The sequence below is a fragment of the Sprattus sprattus genome (genome assembly GCF_963457725.1).
Source record: "Sprattus sprattus genome assembly, chromosome: 3".
Taxonomy (NCBI): Eukaryota; Metazoa; Chordata; class Actinopteri; order Clupeiformes; family Clupeidae; genus Sprattus; species Sprattus sprattus.
In genome coordinates, this window is record NC_137922.1 from 30056249 (window position 1) to 30070665 (window position 14417).

The 14417-nt window shown below is 41.4% G+C and overlaps 1 protein-coding gene across 1 annotated transcript; it reads right to left on the reverse strand.

The window, feature by feature from the left end:
* Positions 1 to 293: 293 nt before the first annotated feature.
* Positions 294 to 5232, reverse strand: LOC308362037 (potassium voltage-gated channel subfamily A member 1-like). Its single transcript, XM_080834528.1, has 3 exons — positions 5056 to 5232; positions 3735 to 4516; positions 294 to 1542 (listed from the first exon to the last, which is right to left on the reverse strand). The coding sequence occupies exons 2-3, from the start codon at positions 4437 to 4439 to the stop codon at positions 685 to 687; spliced, it is 1563 nt and encodes a 520-aa protein (XP_080690654.1). The 5' UTR covers positions 4440 to 4516; positions 5056 to 5232; the 3' UTR covers positions 294 to 684.
* Positions 5233 to 14417: the final 9185 nt, after the last annotated feature.

Here is a 14417-nt window from a genome sequence, read left to right on the forward strand (position 1 = left end):
AACTAATTTATTTGAGTTGGTTAATGTAATTATATTTAGTCTTACCAATTGAAACAACTAGAAGAATAAGCATTGAAACCGATGTACGTCGTTTTAGCCAGCTAAACTGAGCACTGAAGCGCTGCACCGGTCTGCCTCAGTATCCAATCAAAGGACGTTTACGTGTCACGTTCAACGCTAGGAAATAAATCTTCCGGGCCTTCTAGAAGGCCCAGTGTCGCCAACTCGAAATCTGATTGGTTGTCACAACTGTCTGTTTCAGTTCATTCAACTTAAATGAACTGAAACAGCAAGTTGTGATAGCCAATCAGATGTACACGGGCCTTCAATGTGAATTCTGAAGGCCTCAGGGAAGATTTCTGTTCTCTGGGAAGATTTCAAGGAGCGTGGCAACACATGATAGCGGAAATATGATTGGATGAAAGCTCTAACATAAATGAACAACGCTGGAAGCATGAAATGAAGATAATGGACTATGGGGAATCATTTAATACATATTTATGAAAAGAAAATATTAAAATTAAATTTATTTTATTACATTTATTTTCTGATGATGTTTAGGCCAGCAGAGAAGGCCTTGAAGGCCCTGACGGACCGCCACTGACTTGTACACCATATTCAATGTCTGCAGTAATACTAATTAGAATACATGTGGGCGAGATAGGTGTTTGTGTCCTTTGTTAATCAGACCTGGGTAACTAGTGGTTCTGTCAAGGAAAGACGAGTCATTTCACACTCTCTCCGAGGTCTTGCATATGGTTCCCTCTTCAAGTCCTCTTGTAACAAAGTCCAAGATAAGATCTCCTCTTCCTCTTCTGCACACTGATCATCCTCCAACAAGCTAGTCTGGACATGTTTGTGTTCTGTACTGACTGAAAGATTTGTCTCACGGTGGTAAAAGTAGCTGAAATTAGCAACAATGACGGGTACGGGCAGGGAGATGGTAAGTACACCTGCAATGGCACACATGGAGCCCACCAACTTCCCCAATACAGTCTCTGGATACATATCACCATAGCCCACTGTCGTCATGGTGACAACTGCCCACCAGAATGCATTAGGGATACTAATGAAGGCTGTGCCTGGGTGATCAGCTTCAGCAAAATAGATTGCACTAGAGAAAAGGAGGACTCCGATGAAAAGGAAGAAGATGAGCAGACCAAGCTCACGCATGCTGGCACGCAGCGTCTGGCCGAGGATCTGCAGGCCCTTGGAGTGGCGCGACAGCTTGAAAATACGGAAAACACGTACAAGTCTTATAACGCGAATTATTGTGAGAGACATAGTAGGTGTAGCTCCCTTCGCCTGAGCTATCTCAGTCCCCAGAGTTACAAAGTAGGGGAAGATCGCGATGAGGTCAATGACATTCATCATGTCCTTGAAAAAGTTCATCTTGCTGGGGGAACAAAGGAAACGCAACAACAGCTCCAGAGAGAACCAGCAGATACACGTGGTCTCCACCACGAAGAGAGGGTCCTGGAGAGGGCTTGGGCCAGGTGGCAAAGGGTTTGATGAATTGGAGACAAGATGGTTTAAGTACCCCTGGTAAAACAGAACAAGATAAAGAACATTAATTTAAAAAGCCCGAAATTGCACAGTAAATGACACAGGGTTTCACAAAAGAGCAGATAAGGCACCATAGTAAAATATAAGATTGAAAATAGTTGTCTTACAGTTAATGAACAGAAAATAAAAGATTAAAAGGAACAGTGCATTCAATCTTAGGTTAGCGCATCTTTGATTTCAACAGGAAGTTGGTTCCAGAGTTTGCCAGTGTAGCATCTAAAAGCAGCTCCATGTTATGGTCTAACAATAGGTCTGATCCACAGATATCTCTCCAGTCATCTGAGAGACGCAGCTGGTGTGTACTGCTGAAACAGATCTGATCAGTATTTTGGTCCTGCTAAATTTAGTTATTTATAAATAAACTGACAAATGAAACTAATTTATGAGCCAAAACATGTGTATTAGATTACAAAAGCTGTCATCCCCCTCCTAGTCATACTGTTAACTGTGATAGTATATGGAATGACAAGAGGGAAACCCCTTCTACTGGTGCACTTCTCTGGCAGGGTTGGGTTCTATTACCTGTTAAATAAGGGCTCAGCAGTTTGAAGGATAGGAGTTGTGCACCAAACATTATTGCTACGTCCCTGTTGTAGTGGTCATTAGGTCGCAGGCAATTATGAGCTATATGATCAGGCAAAACGTTTGTCTGACCACTACAACAGGGACATAGCAATAATGTTTGGTGCCCAACTCCTATCATTCCTGGCCTGCTTTAGAGCAGAGATGGCTCAGCAGTCTGCAGTCTCTCAATTTGCCAAGATGCTGATTATCTGAATCTGAATATGACAAAAATACAAAAGAAAATAAGAATTTATCATTTCATTGAATTTATTATTGTTTTTTAATAGTTTCTTTAGTGTATGTAAGATAGGCATATCGTTTTGTATAGATTGTTACTATTTTTCCCACAAATAGTAACGTGATGGAGATAAGTTTACCTTTTCAAACGCATATATAGCATTAGACACTCTTCCTAATATAATACCAGTTCTTCTCTGAACACATCCATATTTGAGCTCAATTTAGACATAATATGCTAGCCTGCTGGTACTAGTTTAGCCTAGTACCAGAAGGCTAGCAACTCAGAAGTGATATAAACTGGTAATAAGTAGGCCTAAATGATCCCTTGGATAGTAATAAGGCTCTCTCCGTTCCCTGTATGTCTCGACCAATGTCAGCAGTCAACCAGCATGGTTAGTGTCTATTGAATTGATGAATTGCTGTGCAGGAAAAAGGCCAGCCTAAAGCTAAAGATGTAGAACAGGGTGATGATAAATCAGCATAAGGGGATGAGACGTTGAATTGTCTATTTTGGTAAAGACTGCATTCAAATGCTGTTTTTTAAGGGACGTTTAGACGATGTTACCCATCATTCACACTGGCTATTTTGAGAATACATGTTTTACTTGTAGGTAGTAAAAAGGTGCAATAAATTGGGCTGCCCAAATGTATGCAACATATATAATTAATGAATACATTATTTCATTGCACTGCAATCCAGTACAGATGATGTAGGCTAAGTACAGCTCCATAAAACCTGAACCAATTGCCTACATATTACAAATTAATTTCAGAACAAGCAAATGCACTGCATGTACTTCTAATGCATGCAACTTGATGCATGCAGCTACAGGCAGCCAGTGTAGCTCATGAGTAGCAGGGTGATGTGTGCCCTCTTCGGTTGGTAGAGGGCACAAGGTTGTGAGCTTGTTGTTTTTTGACCAAAGCCTTTACTGTTGCTTTAAAGACAAAAATGTGGAAATTGTCTGTAGATTAACATAGCTGTAGTATAACTAATGGTCTGTTTTGTGTAAATAATAATTGTACAATAACAATATTGCTTCAAAAACTAAGAAAGGTTTAATGAACCTTTATAAATATATAAATAAACAGTAAATTAATAATCTGGAATGAAGTGTAGACAGGGACTGGATAATGGGTAAAAATGTGTCCTTATTCTTCATATTTACTTTAAAATAAATGCCTAGAGACAATTTCAATTGTTACTGGTGCTGTATAAATTAAATTAAATTGATTTGAATATTTTGAAAAGTTAAGCAGAACTTTAAAAGTAGTGGTTCACATTTTAGAGCACATTTCTTGACAACAAGATGACAAAAAAGCATACTTCTAGAAATCCTTCTCGTCATCTTTTTTTTTTTTACCTCTTGCATGTTTTTCTCATTTCTGAAAGCAGGCAGGGTTTCCAGACAGAAGATGAGGATTGATACGATGATCACCACAACGCTAATTACAGCAATGATCCGCGCACCTCCAGAGGATTCTGGCTGTTCAAACAGTATCCATATGCGCCGCTGCAGCTCATTCTCTGGTAGGGCACACACCTCTTCTTTTGGGAAACCTTCATCCTCTTTAAATCGTGTCATGACCTCATCCCCAAGCTGATAAAACTCAAGCTCATCCATGAATATGTCGAGAGGAATGTTGGCTGGACGCCGTAACCTGCCCCCTGATTGGTAAAAGTGAAGGACAACATCAAAGCATGCTGGGCTGCGGTCCAGGAAGAGCTCATTGCGGAAGGGGTCGTAGAACCTCATCCGACGTTGTGGATCTCCAAGAAGAGTGTTTGGGAACTTGGCCAGCGTGCGTAGCTGTGTCTCATATCGCATGCCTGATACATTGATGGATAGACGCTCACTCAACCCCAAGCCTACCCTTCCACGGGTGCGAGAGTGGGATCTCTTTCTCTTAAGGTTTCCTTGTTCCTTCTTCTCTCTCGCTCCCAGCTTGTTCTCTAATTCACCTTTCTCCTCTGCATAAAGTTGATTGGTCATCTCTTGACAGTTCTCACTACACACTTGTGGGATCTCTCCCTCCTTGACTTTTCCCAGGCCATTCGGATTCTCCATCCTGCATTCCTTTTCACCCAAATCTAATTTGTATTATTCCTTTTGGAAGTTAATGGACATGGAGATATTGTTTGCACCTTAAATAAAAGGAATATGTGACATGTAAATATACATAGAAATAAGAAATTGTGTTAAATGTACAATATGTCTACTTGAATGAATATGCTTTTTAACATGAATTAGTATTGTGCCATAATCATGCTTTTGAAGTCATGATTTTCTTCAGCCTTAACTATGAATATATTTTACATTTTTCAAATTAAGATAAAATATTTAAGTTTTACATTACACAGCTGAATTAATAGCTACTTTGATTATCACATTTGACCACAGTTGAGACAAAGCCCCAATAGTTAAATAGAAGACAAACGCAGAGCACAGACTTTTTTTTACCCTTTTTTCACTCCAAGTCTTTCTTGGAGATGAGGATATTAGTAGCTCAATGCAAAAAGCTTATCACATTTTTGTTATTAAAGAATAATTAACTCTAAACATTTAGGACACTTACTGAACTCTCAACATTAAGGACACTTAATTAACTCTAAACATTAAGGACACTTAATGAACTCTAAACATTTAGGACACTTAATTTACTCTAAACATTAAGGACACTTACTCAGTGAATCCGTTGGACACACTCTGCTGTAATGGCCTCACATTGTTTGTAACAGATGTGACCCTGGAGCACATGGTGGCACAGGACTCATATATTCAAACTTATTCATTTTCCTTCTTCAATTCCAAGTTGCTCAACTTCTTTTTCCTTTCCCTCCGTGTGTTTAGTGTCAAAATGTTCTCCTGAAAATATCCTGCTATAGCTGTCTCTACGGAGGCATAGCCATTACATTTCCACAGATTCACTCACAGCAACAGATAGCCTGTCGAACATTTTTTTGAGAATGCTGGCGTGTTGAAATTCAACCCCTTCTCCGTCTTCTACCTTCCTATCTCTAGTAACTATGAGGGATCTCACCCTTCTTGAATGTCATCTCAATGTGGCAGCATATCTGTTGATGACTGTGCCCACTAGCCCAGCACACGAACATGAAATACACACTTACCGTGACACAAAAACACACAAGTATCTGCAGCAGGCCTCTGGTTCAAGTACACTAGCCATAGTTGGACTGGAGAAATGCAGCCTTAATACAGCAGATTGTACAGTCTAGCCTTTTTCACGTGTCTCTCAAATATGAATTATATGATATTAATTCATAATTTCCACCCAATACTAAATCTCAACTAGATTGAAATGATCCAGACACAACAATTAATTTAAACCTGAATTGCCATTACCATGTGAAGCGGGAAACAAGAGGTTACATCTGACAAGACATGTGAGAGCAATATGAAGGAACCTGCTGATCAGTTTGCATTGAACCCCATGAAATAAATACATTATGACAATTTGCTGTAGCACTTTTTGGATTTCAATCATTCTCACAGATGAACAACAGACATACATATATGAATTTGATTATGTTACACAACCAGTATTTGAGATATTCAGAGAGCTTCAATTTTGCACATTCTGCAGTAAGGTAGAGTGGTGAGGAGCCGCTACCTTTGTACACCATTGTTATTGTCAAGTAACTAAGCTTCCTGGCTAATGGTAACCTGGACAGGTTAACACTGTGGGATGAATATTAAATGCTATCGATTGCTTACATTATTTGGGGCTATCCCCCAGAGTGGTTGGACCTAACGACATCACTGCCACACGATGATACAGAATACTGTATGGCTTCTTCGATTTTCATGTGATATTTTATATCTCTCAAACGCTCCTTCAATTAATCCAGAGTTCCCAGGTTTGCTCTTTCAGCCAGTGTCTGGAGGCTGAAGGGCTCTTGAAATGTCTCAGTGCACACTCGTCTAGACTCCCTGATATTTTGACACACTGAATGGGAATGGGTATTGAATGGGAACTTTTATTTTTTTTAAATGTCAACAATGCTTAGGATAACTCAGGGCACCGCCCCCAGGTGGACTATCAAAACAGTACTTTTATTTTTGCCCTTTATCCGGGTGCCTCTTACTACTTCTGGCCCTACCAAGCACATACAATCCGACCTTTTCTGGCACAACGGTGGGATCATTTAGGTGCACTGATATAGAGTGCCACCGTCAACAAATATGCCTCCTTCAAGAAGGTTGTATTATTGTGACATCAGGTGAAATCCTATCTGATTGTCATTTACCACCCACCAGGACACATGGGTGATTTTGTGGATGAGCTAGACACACTGTTGTCTTCCATTCCTGAACATGGCTGTCCTCTCCTCATCCACTTACACGTCCACAAACAATCCAAACTCACTGGACTTCTTGCCCCTAAACTCTTTGGACTTGAAACGTGTTTGTTTGTTGTCTCTCCGACTCAAGAACGAATTCTTGTTCCAGAGACACTCTTAGTCTTTCCTCGGCACCTCCTGGATCAGCCCTCTGTCCTCCCACCATTGAAACATCAAGGTTGCTGTGGGTGTTAGTTTTATGTTTGTAGGACAAAAACTTGCGGAGATTTTAAAATCTATTAATCAAAATACCACTAACTGCGCTAGGGGCAGCTTGGGGCTGGAAGGGTTAACAGACTCCTACCCTCTCACTTCTCCTCCATGGTCAATCATGCCACTGATGCTCTCTGCTCTACACAGAGCTCTTGTGTTAGTAGCCTGTGTAACCAGTCATCCCTGACTAATAGCATGTGAAAGCTGTGCTCCAATCTCAGCGCAACTGAGAAAATATGGCACAAATCCAGTGACCCCCACTGACCTAAAGAGTTAACTGTCCATTCTCTCATTGTTCTCATCCAGCAGTACTGACGCCAAAACTGCTTTCTACCATGATTCAATTTTATTAAATTGTATTTATATAGCGCCAAAACAATAAAATAGTCCCACAGAGCACAATGCTTGAACCCCTTAAGTGCAAGGACAATGGTGACAGGGGCAAGGAAACATCCTGTTAATCAGAGAAGAACCCTTAAACAGAACCACGGCACATAGATGGGGCCCATCTGCTTGAGGCCGGCTGGGTAGAGATAGAAAGAGGGGGAGGGGGAGTCATGTGGCAGAAGGGGAGGGACAGAAGCATGAACATACACATCAGAAATCAGACTTCATTCACCAACTAGGTTCACAAATATGTATTACCTTACATGCCTCATTTAATACTGTTATTCAAATTTTGTATTCATAACTGCCACATTCTTGCCAGCTACTTCCAGCATCATTAAAAAAAGTTTTTTTTAAAATGTCATCCCTCTTTTAGAAATCAGAATGGTCAACAAACTGTAAGGGACCGAGGCGGTCACCCAATGTTTGTGGATGTGGGGGACTGGACTTGGAGGCGAAGATGGGGGGGAAATCTATGCAGGGGATTGTGGCTTCATATACAATTATATATATATTTATTTACATGGGGGCTGTTTATATCAACACCAAAACATGTTCACACACAAAATAAACAAACATAAATCTAAATCACACAGAGTACTCATAAAACTAAAGCAAATTCTAGGCACATTGGAACTACTAAAACTAGGCAACAGCCAAAGGAGCCAAAACTAGGCACCGCACTAGGCAACATTCTAGACCACATTCTAGGCCACATTCTAGGCAACAAACTAGGCACACAGTGTTCACGCATCTAAACACCATTAACACTTCACCTCACAGCAGGGAAGTGTTCTCTGATGCATCTCAAATAGTTCCATGCTCCTCCAATGCTTCTCCCTGGCTAGGATTGAGGCACCCTTTAAATAGCCTGCCACCTGGGCCAATTGGACCCAACCATTGTAGTGGGGGAAGTCCAAGTCTCTCCTGCCTTTGAAGGGAAATATGAGTCCACCGACATTTGGGTGCCACAGTGAGAAGGGGGGATTTAACCTTCTCACACACACACAAACAGGTTTTTACTGACTGTAGCTGGGACCTTGCCATTAAAGATAAACTTCATCCACTCTTCTGTTCTCAGAGACGGGGGTTGATATAGTGATGTGTGTTGGTCGATCAAGTCGACAACAGAGCAGTTCCTGTTCTTAGCTCAATTTGATAATGCTATCACGTCTGTCACTTAAGAGAAAAGAGTGTTTGTGACCTTCCAGCTGGAGCAGTATCTGAATGGCTTCTCAGATAGCAAAAGACACTGGGACTGATTCGCCAACCGGTCCAAACGCACCTTGGCCCAAAAGTGATCTGAAAGTAGAAGACAAAAGCAAACATCAGCCACATATGTATTCATGTTAAAGTAACATTCTAACTGTAGAAAACAGTAAAGGTAAAAAAAATAAAAATACAGTAAAGATCTCAATTATTCTGTCATTTTACAAAATATAGCTTACCCCACTCGGTTGCTGTTGTCTCAAAATAAGTTCAAAATCATTAGATACTGTTATATTTGGGGGTTTTGTAACTTACACACATAATTTCACATACCTCCAACAACCCTGACAAGTTAGATTGCATAGCATCAAGCTAGAGCCATCGAGGCGGCTCCTAGCCTGGTTCCTGGCTTTTGTGTGTCATGGAGCCGGACCTATTAGACTTACACACATTGAGACCATGTTTGTGTAGGCTACTAGACAACTCCATGTGGCTAGTAAGCTTCGGTCACATCAACAAGAGGCCTGTAATACTAGCCACAAATGTCCCCAGTTAACAGATCATTTAGCATGCAGCTAAGGCTACTATGTGTGTTATAGGGCCTCATTTATAAAAAGTTCCGTAGAAACCATCCTACATTTTGTCTAAGACATTTCCTGAAAGTGAGATCGACAGAAAACAGACGTACACACAAAAAACACGTGTACGCCAATCCTTCGGTTATAAATCACAAATGGTCGTGAAATTGTGCGCAACTGAATCTCCGACCTCAAAACGCCCCTATTTAATCTAATCAGCATATTATCAATGCACAAACAGAGCGCATCCTCAATGCACAAACTCTCTGTGACAGTGGCAAGCAAGGAAGAAACATGTAAACAGAAGAACTAAAGTAAGGCTGACATCGACGTTCTGCTGATGGAAGAGCAGATGCAGGCCAAAACATCGTTAGAAAGCCTGTCTAGTGGCGTAATGGCAAAAGCAAAGTTTTTGACACGTCTCCGAAGTACAAGCATCTGCGGCACGATGAGCACCAGAAGCCGCATCTGCGGCAGCAGCACCAAGGCTTTGGTGCGCTCCACTACCGACCTGTGCTGTATTGAAGTGGGCTTCCTAGGTTTTCTGAGTGTGCGAAATCTGGATGAGAATACATTGGGAACCCTGTTTTACGCAGGAAATCCTCTTTCACATTTTGCTGGGCACTGTATGGAAATCTAATAAATTGCGGGCATATGGGATAGTATACTGCGAAGAACATCGGGCAAAATTGTGCTAAATGATGACGGGGATTGCTCGACTGGTCTCCAATTTCTCATCGGAACGTTCCTGTAGCCAGGAATCCAAGAACGGACAATACCTGAACGTGTATGGCCTGGTTGCCTCTGGTGCGCCTCTCTAGACGAGAGGCCATTTGGTCACAACGCTCTCGGCAAGCGGTACCTGCTTATCAGACATACATCATCCTGACATACAAATCCTCTCTCTCCTTATTGCACAGTTGGCAATATCCTCTAACAACGCCAATGCAGCCATATCTCCTACTGTAAACTAAGCCACTATTAGTCTTTTTATAGGCTATAAGTTTGAGCGAAATGTTTTACACTTGTGAAATTAAAACGGAATATCTCATTCATGTGTGAATTATTCTAATAGTTTATTTGATTTTATTGAGCGAAACATTAATTTGGCCTTTCACCATTAGCCCAAATAGTGACGGTGTTGCTGACGATGATGATGAAACTGCGTGTCGGCTGTCGGCGCTCAGAGAGTCCTGAATTCCTGCAGTACTCCAGTATTGCCGCAAGGAAATGTACTTACACGAACTGAAACCAGACGTAGAGATACGTCCTTTTCTACGTCTAAAGACTTTTTTATAAATCTGGTCCTTGGTCAGGGACGGACAGGAGAGTGATCTTTTCTGTTCTTTGGCATGTTTTTCTGTTAGGGTTCTTAGTGGAGGAAACCCCTTGTGAACACAGGGACAACATAATATCTCCACACAGAAAGGCCCGGGAGATAGCCCACCTGAGCACTGAAGGCCTGGGGAGAACCTTCCCCCAGTACAAACAGCGCGTGATTTGCGAATACGCCTCACTTATATGTTTATTCATTTCACACGTTAAGCGTTTATATTTACACATTTGTTGTTCACTTTCTCTGAGTATGTGGGCCTTGTGACATCTGTGAGTGACTTACCTTCTATTCGTTTTTTGATTTTTGTCAAATTTGTACCGCAGAAATCTGTAGAAAAAAAAAAATTCACAAGTATGAGGTGCAGTCACTAGCTACACCTGACAGAACTACCTAGCATCCGCATGTGTACAACAGGAGCCAACATAGAGAAGAACAGCAGCCTGACTTCAACTTGGAGGTGAAAGACAGTGAGCTTTATTTAACCCAGTGATTGTGATTTAGGTTCATTGTCATCTCCTGGTGAGTCTGTCGTGCTGCGCTGTAATTGCTTACTTAGTTTGCTTTCTTTGTGATGCTTGTACAGAACTTAGCTCATGTTCATCAGATCATTTAGTTCAGGTACAAAGACATTTTGTATGTGAGGCATGAATGGCAGCCATAGATGCCGACACCTGTAAACTTCCATGGCCAATGCTCATGTTTGGGAAACACAACCAGCATCTGTGGACCAGTGGGCGAGGGGCGCCCACTGGTGTACATTAAGCGTAAGGTTTGGATAGTGAAGGAGTTTGAGGAGTTCAGGGTGGCTGGCTTGAGACCAATTGGGGTGCCGGTAAGAACACACTTGTTCGGTCAGGATTCAAAGTTCACGATTCATTTAGTTTCCAGGAAATGAGTACGACTGTATGGATCTGTGTGTGTGTGTAGAAGCATGTGTGTGTCATAGGAAGTTGTGTGTGGATAGGAAGGTGGGTTTAAGGAAGGCTTGTGTGTGGATAGGAAGGTGTGTGGTTTTTAGAAGGGAATGAGAAATAATAATAAATCAGTTCGAAAATATTACATTGTACAAAGGATGCCACAGCATACAAAGTGCGCTCAAGTCATACCATATAAGATGATAAATCACGCAATGTGCCAAATAAACAACAACAAAGTCTCGGCCTACACAGGCAATACATTAGCTTACCATTAAGGTAACGAATAAGGCTAGCAAACTATTCCAGGCACATCATACTTAATTTCCATCTCTTAACTAAAAACAAGATAAGTCCATGAAAAGTAGGGCAACAATTAACTTACATTGTTCAGATAACACACACAGGATGAGCACATGCAGCAGCATTCAAGTTTCTGTGTCTCTGAGTGAAAGAAAGGGGCTGTGTGAGCACAGGTGCAGCTTATAAGGTTGGTGGCAGGGTGGCAAGTGATCAGGGCTAATTGGAGCTGAGTGAAACAGAATGGGGAAATTAACAGGCGGGGAAAGGGGCGTGGCCATGAGTCTGAGAAGAAAGCAGGGAAAGTGAAAATCTTCCAAACAGATATGATATAGTACAGGGACGTGCAGTCATAGGAGGCAGGGGAGGCAGAGCCTGTCATTTTGAAAAGTAAAAAAAAAATATATTAAAAAAAAATATATTTTTTTTTGTATAATAATCATATATATTTATGTATTATAAATATTCATATTTCTCTAGTTATCTGTGTTACGAGTGTCATTTCTGCATGATTCCGATCATTTCGAGCATTTTTATTATCAAAATCGCTGAATTTGAGCATTTCCGGTTCCCAGTGATCAGCCAATGAACATTGGACGTGCGGTCAAGGGAGGCAGATGCATTGCAGTCTATGGGCAGGGTAGGCAGTGCCTCCCCTAGGATTGCGAAATCACTCCAAACTGGGTGTTACGCATGCGTGCGCAAGCGTAGAACCTTTTGAGTTGAGCTGAAAACGCATTGAAAAATATTGCAAGGGAGGCACGCACTACCACGGATTCAAGAAGGGTGGCGAGCGAGAGGGCACTTGTTGGGTATATAATCTGACGTTGGATTTTCTTCTTCACTTCTCTACTTGAGTTTGACAGCGAAAATGGAAGATTGCTTTGCTAACCTGAGGCATGTTGAATTAACTAAGAACGTTTAAGTATTTTAAGTTAACACAGTAGTATTACACATTGGCATTGGAGTATTTCACGTTTCCCAACGGGACTACATATTCATGCGCAACACGAACCTAAAGAAGCTAAAGGCTGTTGATGCAGGAAAGTTGCCTTGAAGTTGTGAGCAGACTAGGTAGGTGCTAATCCTGAGCTAAACTAGCCACTGACTGCATTCACTCAAGAAGAGGACAACGGATTTCCATTGATCTATACTGATAATCGTGAGTGGATTAATTTTGTTTCACCTCAAACTGACGGTTATGAGCTCCAACGAAAGTGCACCAACTTTAAATTATACTGGCCAGTAGAACATTTTGGTATTGTGTGCTATGTATGCGGTGTTTAACTGTTTACATGTTAATATGTTGTGTAAATAAATATGGAATTGTTTTTTCGAAGCTGTCCGAGTTGGTTAAATGGTCATTTAAATTAGCATCCCACCACCGTAGTTATATTTTCTCCAGACAAAATGAAATGAGCCATATCATTGGTGGGAGGGCTACATACACTAGCTTGCAACTATTAATATCTTATTAATAACTCATCATAATACAATAAAAAAACAATCGTTTGAAAATAATGGTATTAGACAATAAAACAACGTTTTTTCAGTTCTGATCAGATGACAATTTTAAAACCATAGACATATATACATGTATATATACATTATATATATAGTTTAAACTAGAGCTCAAAATGACGTAATCACTTCCGGTTTCTGTGCCTCACCAGCTCCGAACCTCACTGCACGTCCCTGATATAGTATGTATGCATGTATGTACGGATTTCACAATAATTGGTAATTCACAGCACAACTGGGATTACCAATTGCAGATGTTTATAGCTAGATTGATAAATCAAGATCTGAGATGTTTTTGCTGCCAGTACCAAATTGCCCTTTTTTTGCAATACATAACCTCACTTTATGTAACTTATGGTGCTATATGTTTATCTGTATGCAGGCCCGGTCCGGCGCTATTCTGGGCCCGGGTGCAACATCGCACAGCCAGACCCCCCCCCCCCCCCCCCCCCCCCCTAGTCTAAATCCGATCAATTAAACAACATCAACACAACTGAACTGAAAGCATGCAGCCGCAGCGGACTGTCTTGATTCCCCATTGCCCTACCTTAAAACTGTATGCGTCGTGTCTTGGCCGCAGCAAATCTTGCGATTATGTCACTGTAATCCACTTGTCTTGCCGTGCGGTTTTCGATGGACAACACAGCCAACGCAGACAGTCTAGTGCAGGGGTGGCCAACCCGCGGCTCGCGAGCCGCATGCGGCTCTTTGCCTGGAGTCCTGCGGCTCTTACGTTCATGTTCAAGTCCATGTCCAAGTTTGTGTTTGCGTGTGTGTTTATGTGCGTGTTCGCTTTCCTTACGTGTCATACGGTGATTTTGTTAGTGTGCGTCGCTTGCGTTCATTACGGTATTTTGAGATCATGGCAAATGCGCTCTACGATCTTCACTTTAAAATGGCAGGAAAAAAGTGCACTGCTAAAAGAAAATACGAAGAGGAAAACAGAACTTTTCTAACTGAGTGGGAGACTTTATATTTTTTCATCGAACGCAATGGCAAGCCATTCTGCCTTATATGCCAGTCGTCACTGGCGCATTACAAGGCTTCCAATCTTCACCGCCACTTCAATACCCTCCACGCTAACTTCGACCAGGATTTCCCAAAAGGGAGTGAGCTACGAAAGCACAAGTTAAATGCTTTGAAAAGTCAGGCAGAAAAGCAGGTACAAATTTTCAAAAAATTTACGAATCAGTCAGAGACGGTAACGCTTGCATCATATAAACTGG

Bases quoted from the DNA above. Each gene is read 5' to 3' on its own strand.
- LOC308362037 (XM_080834528.1), bottom strand. From the start codon at position 4,439: ATGGAGAATCCGAATGGCCTGGGAAAAGTCAAGGAGGGAGAGATCCCA. The intron at 1,543-3,734 runs GTAAAAAAAAAA...CTGTTTTACCAG, and splicing joins ATGAGAAAAACATGCAAGAG to GGGTACTTAAACCATCTTGT.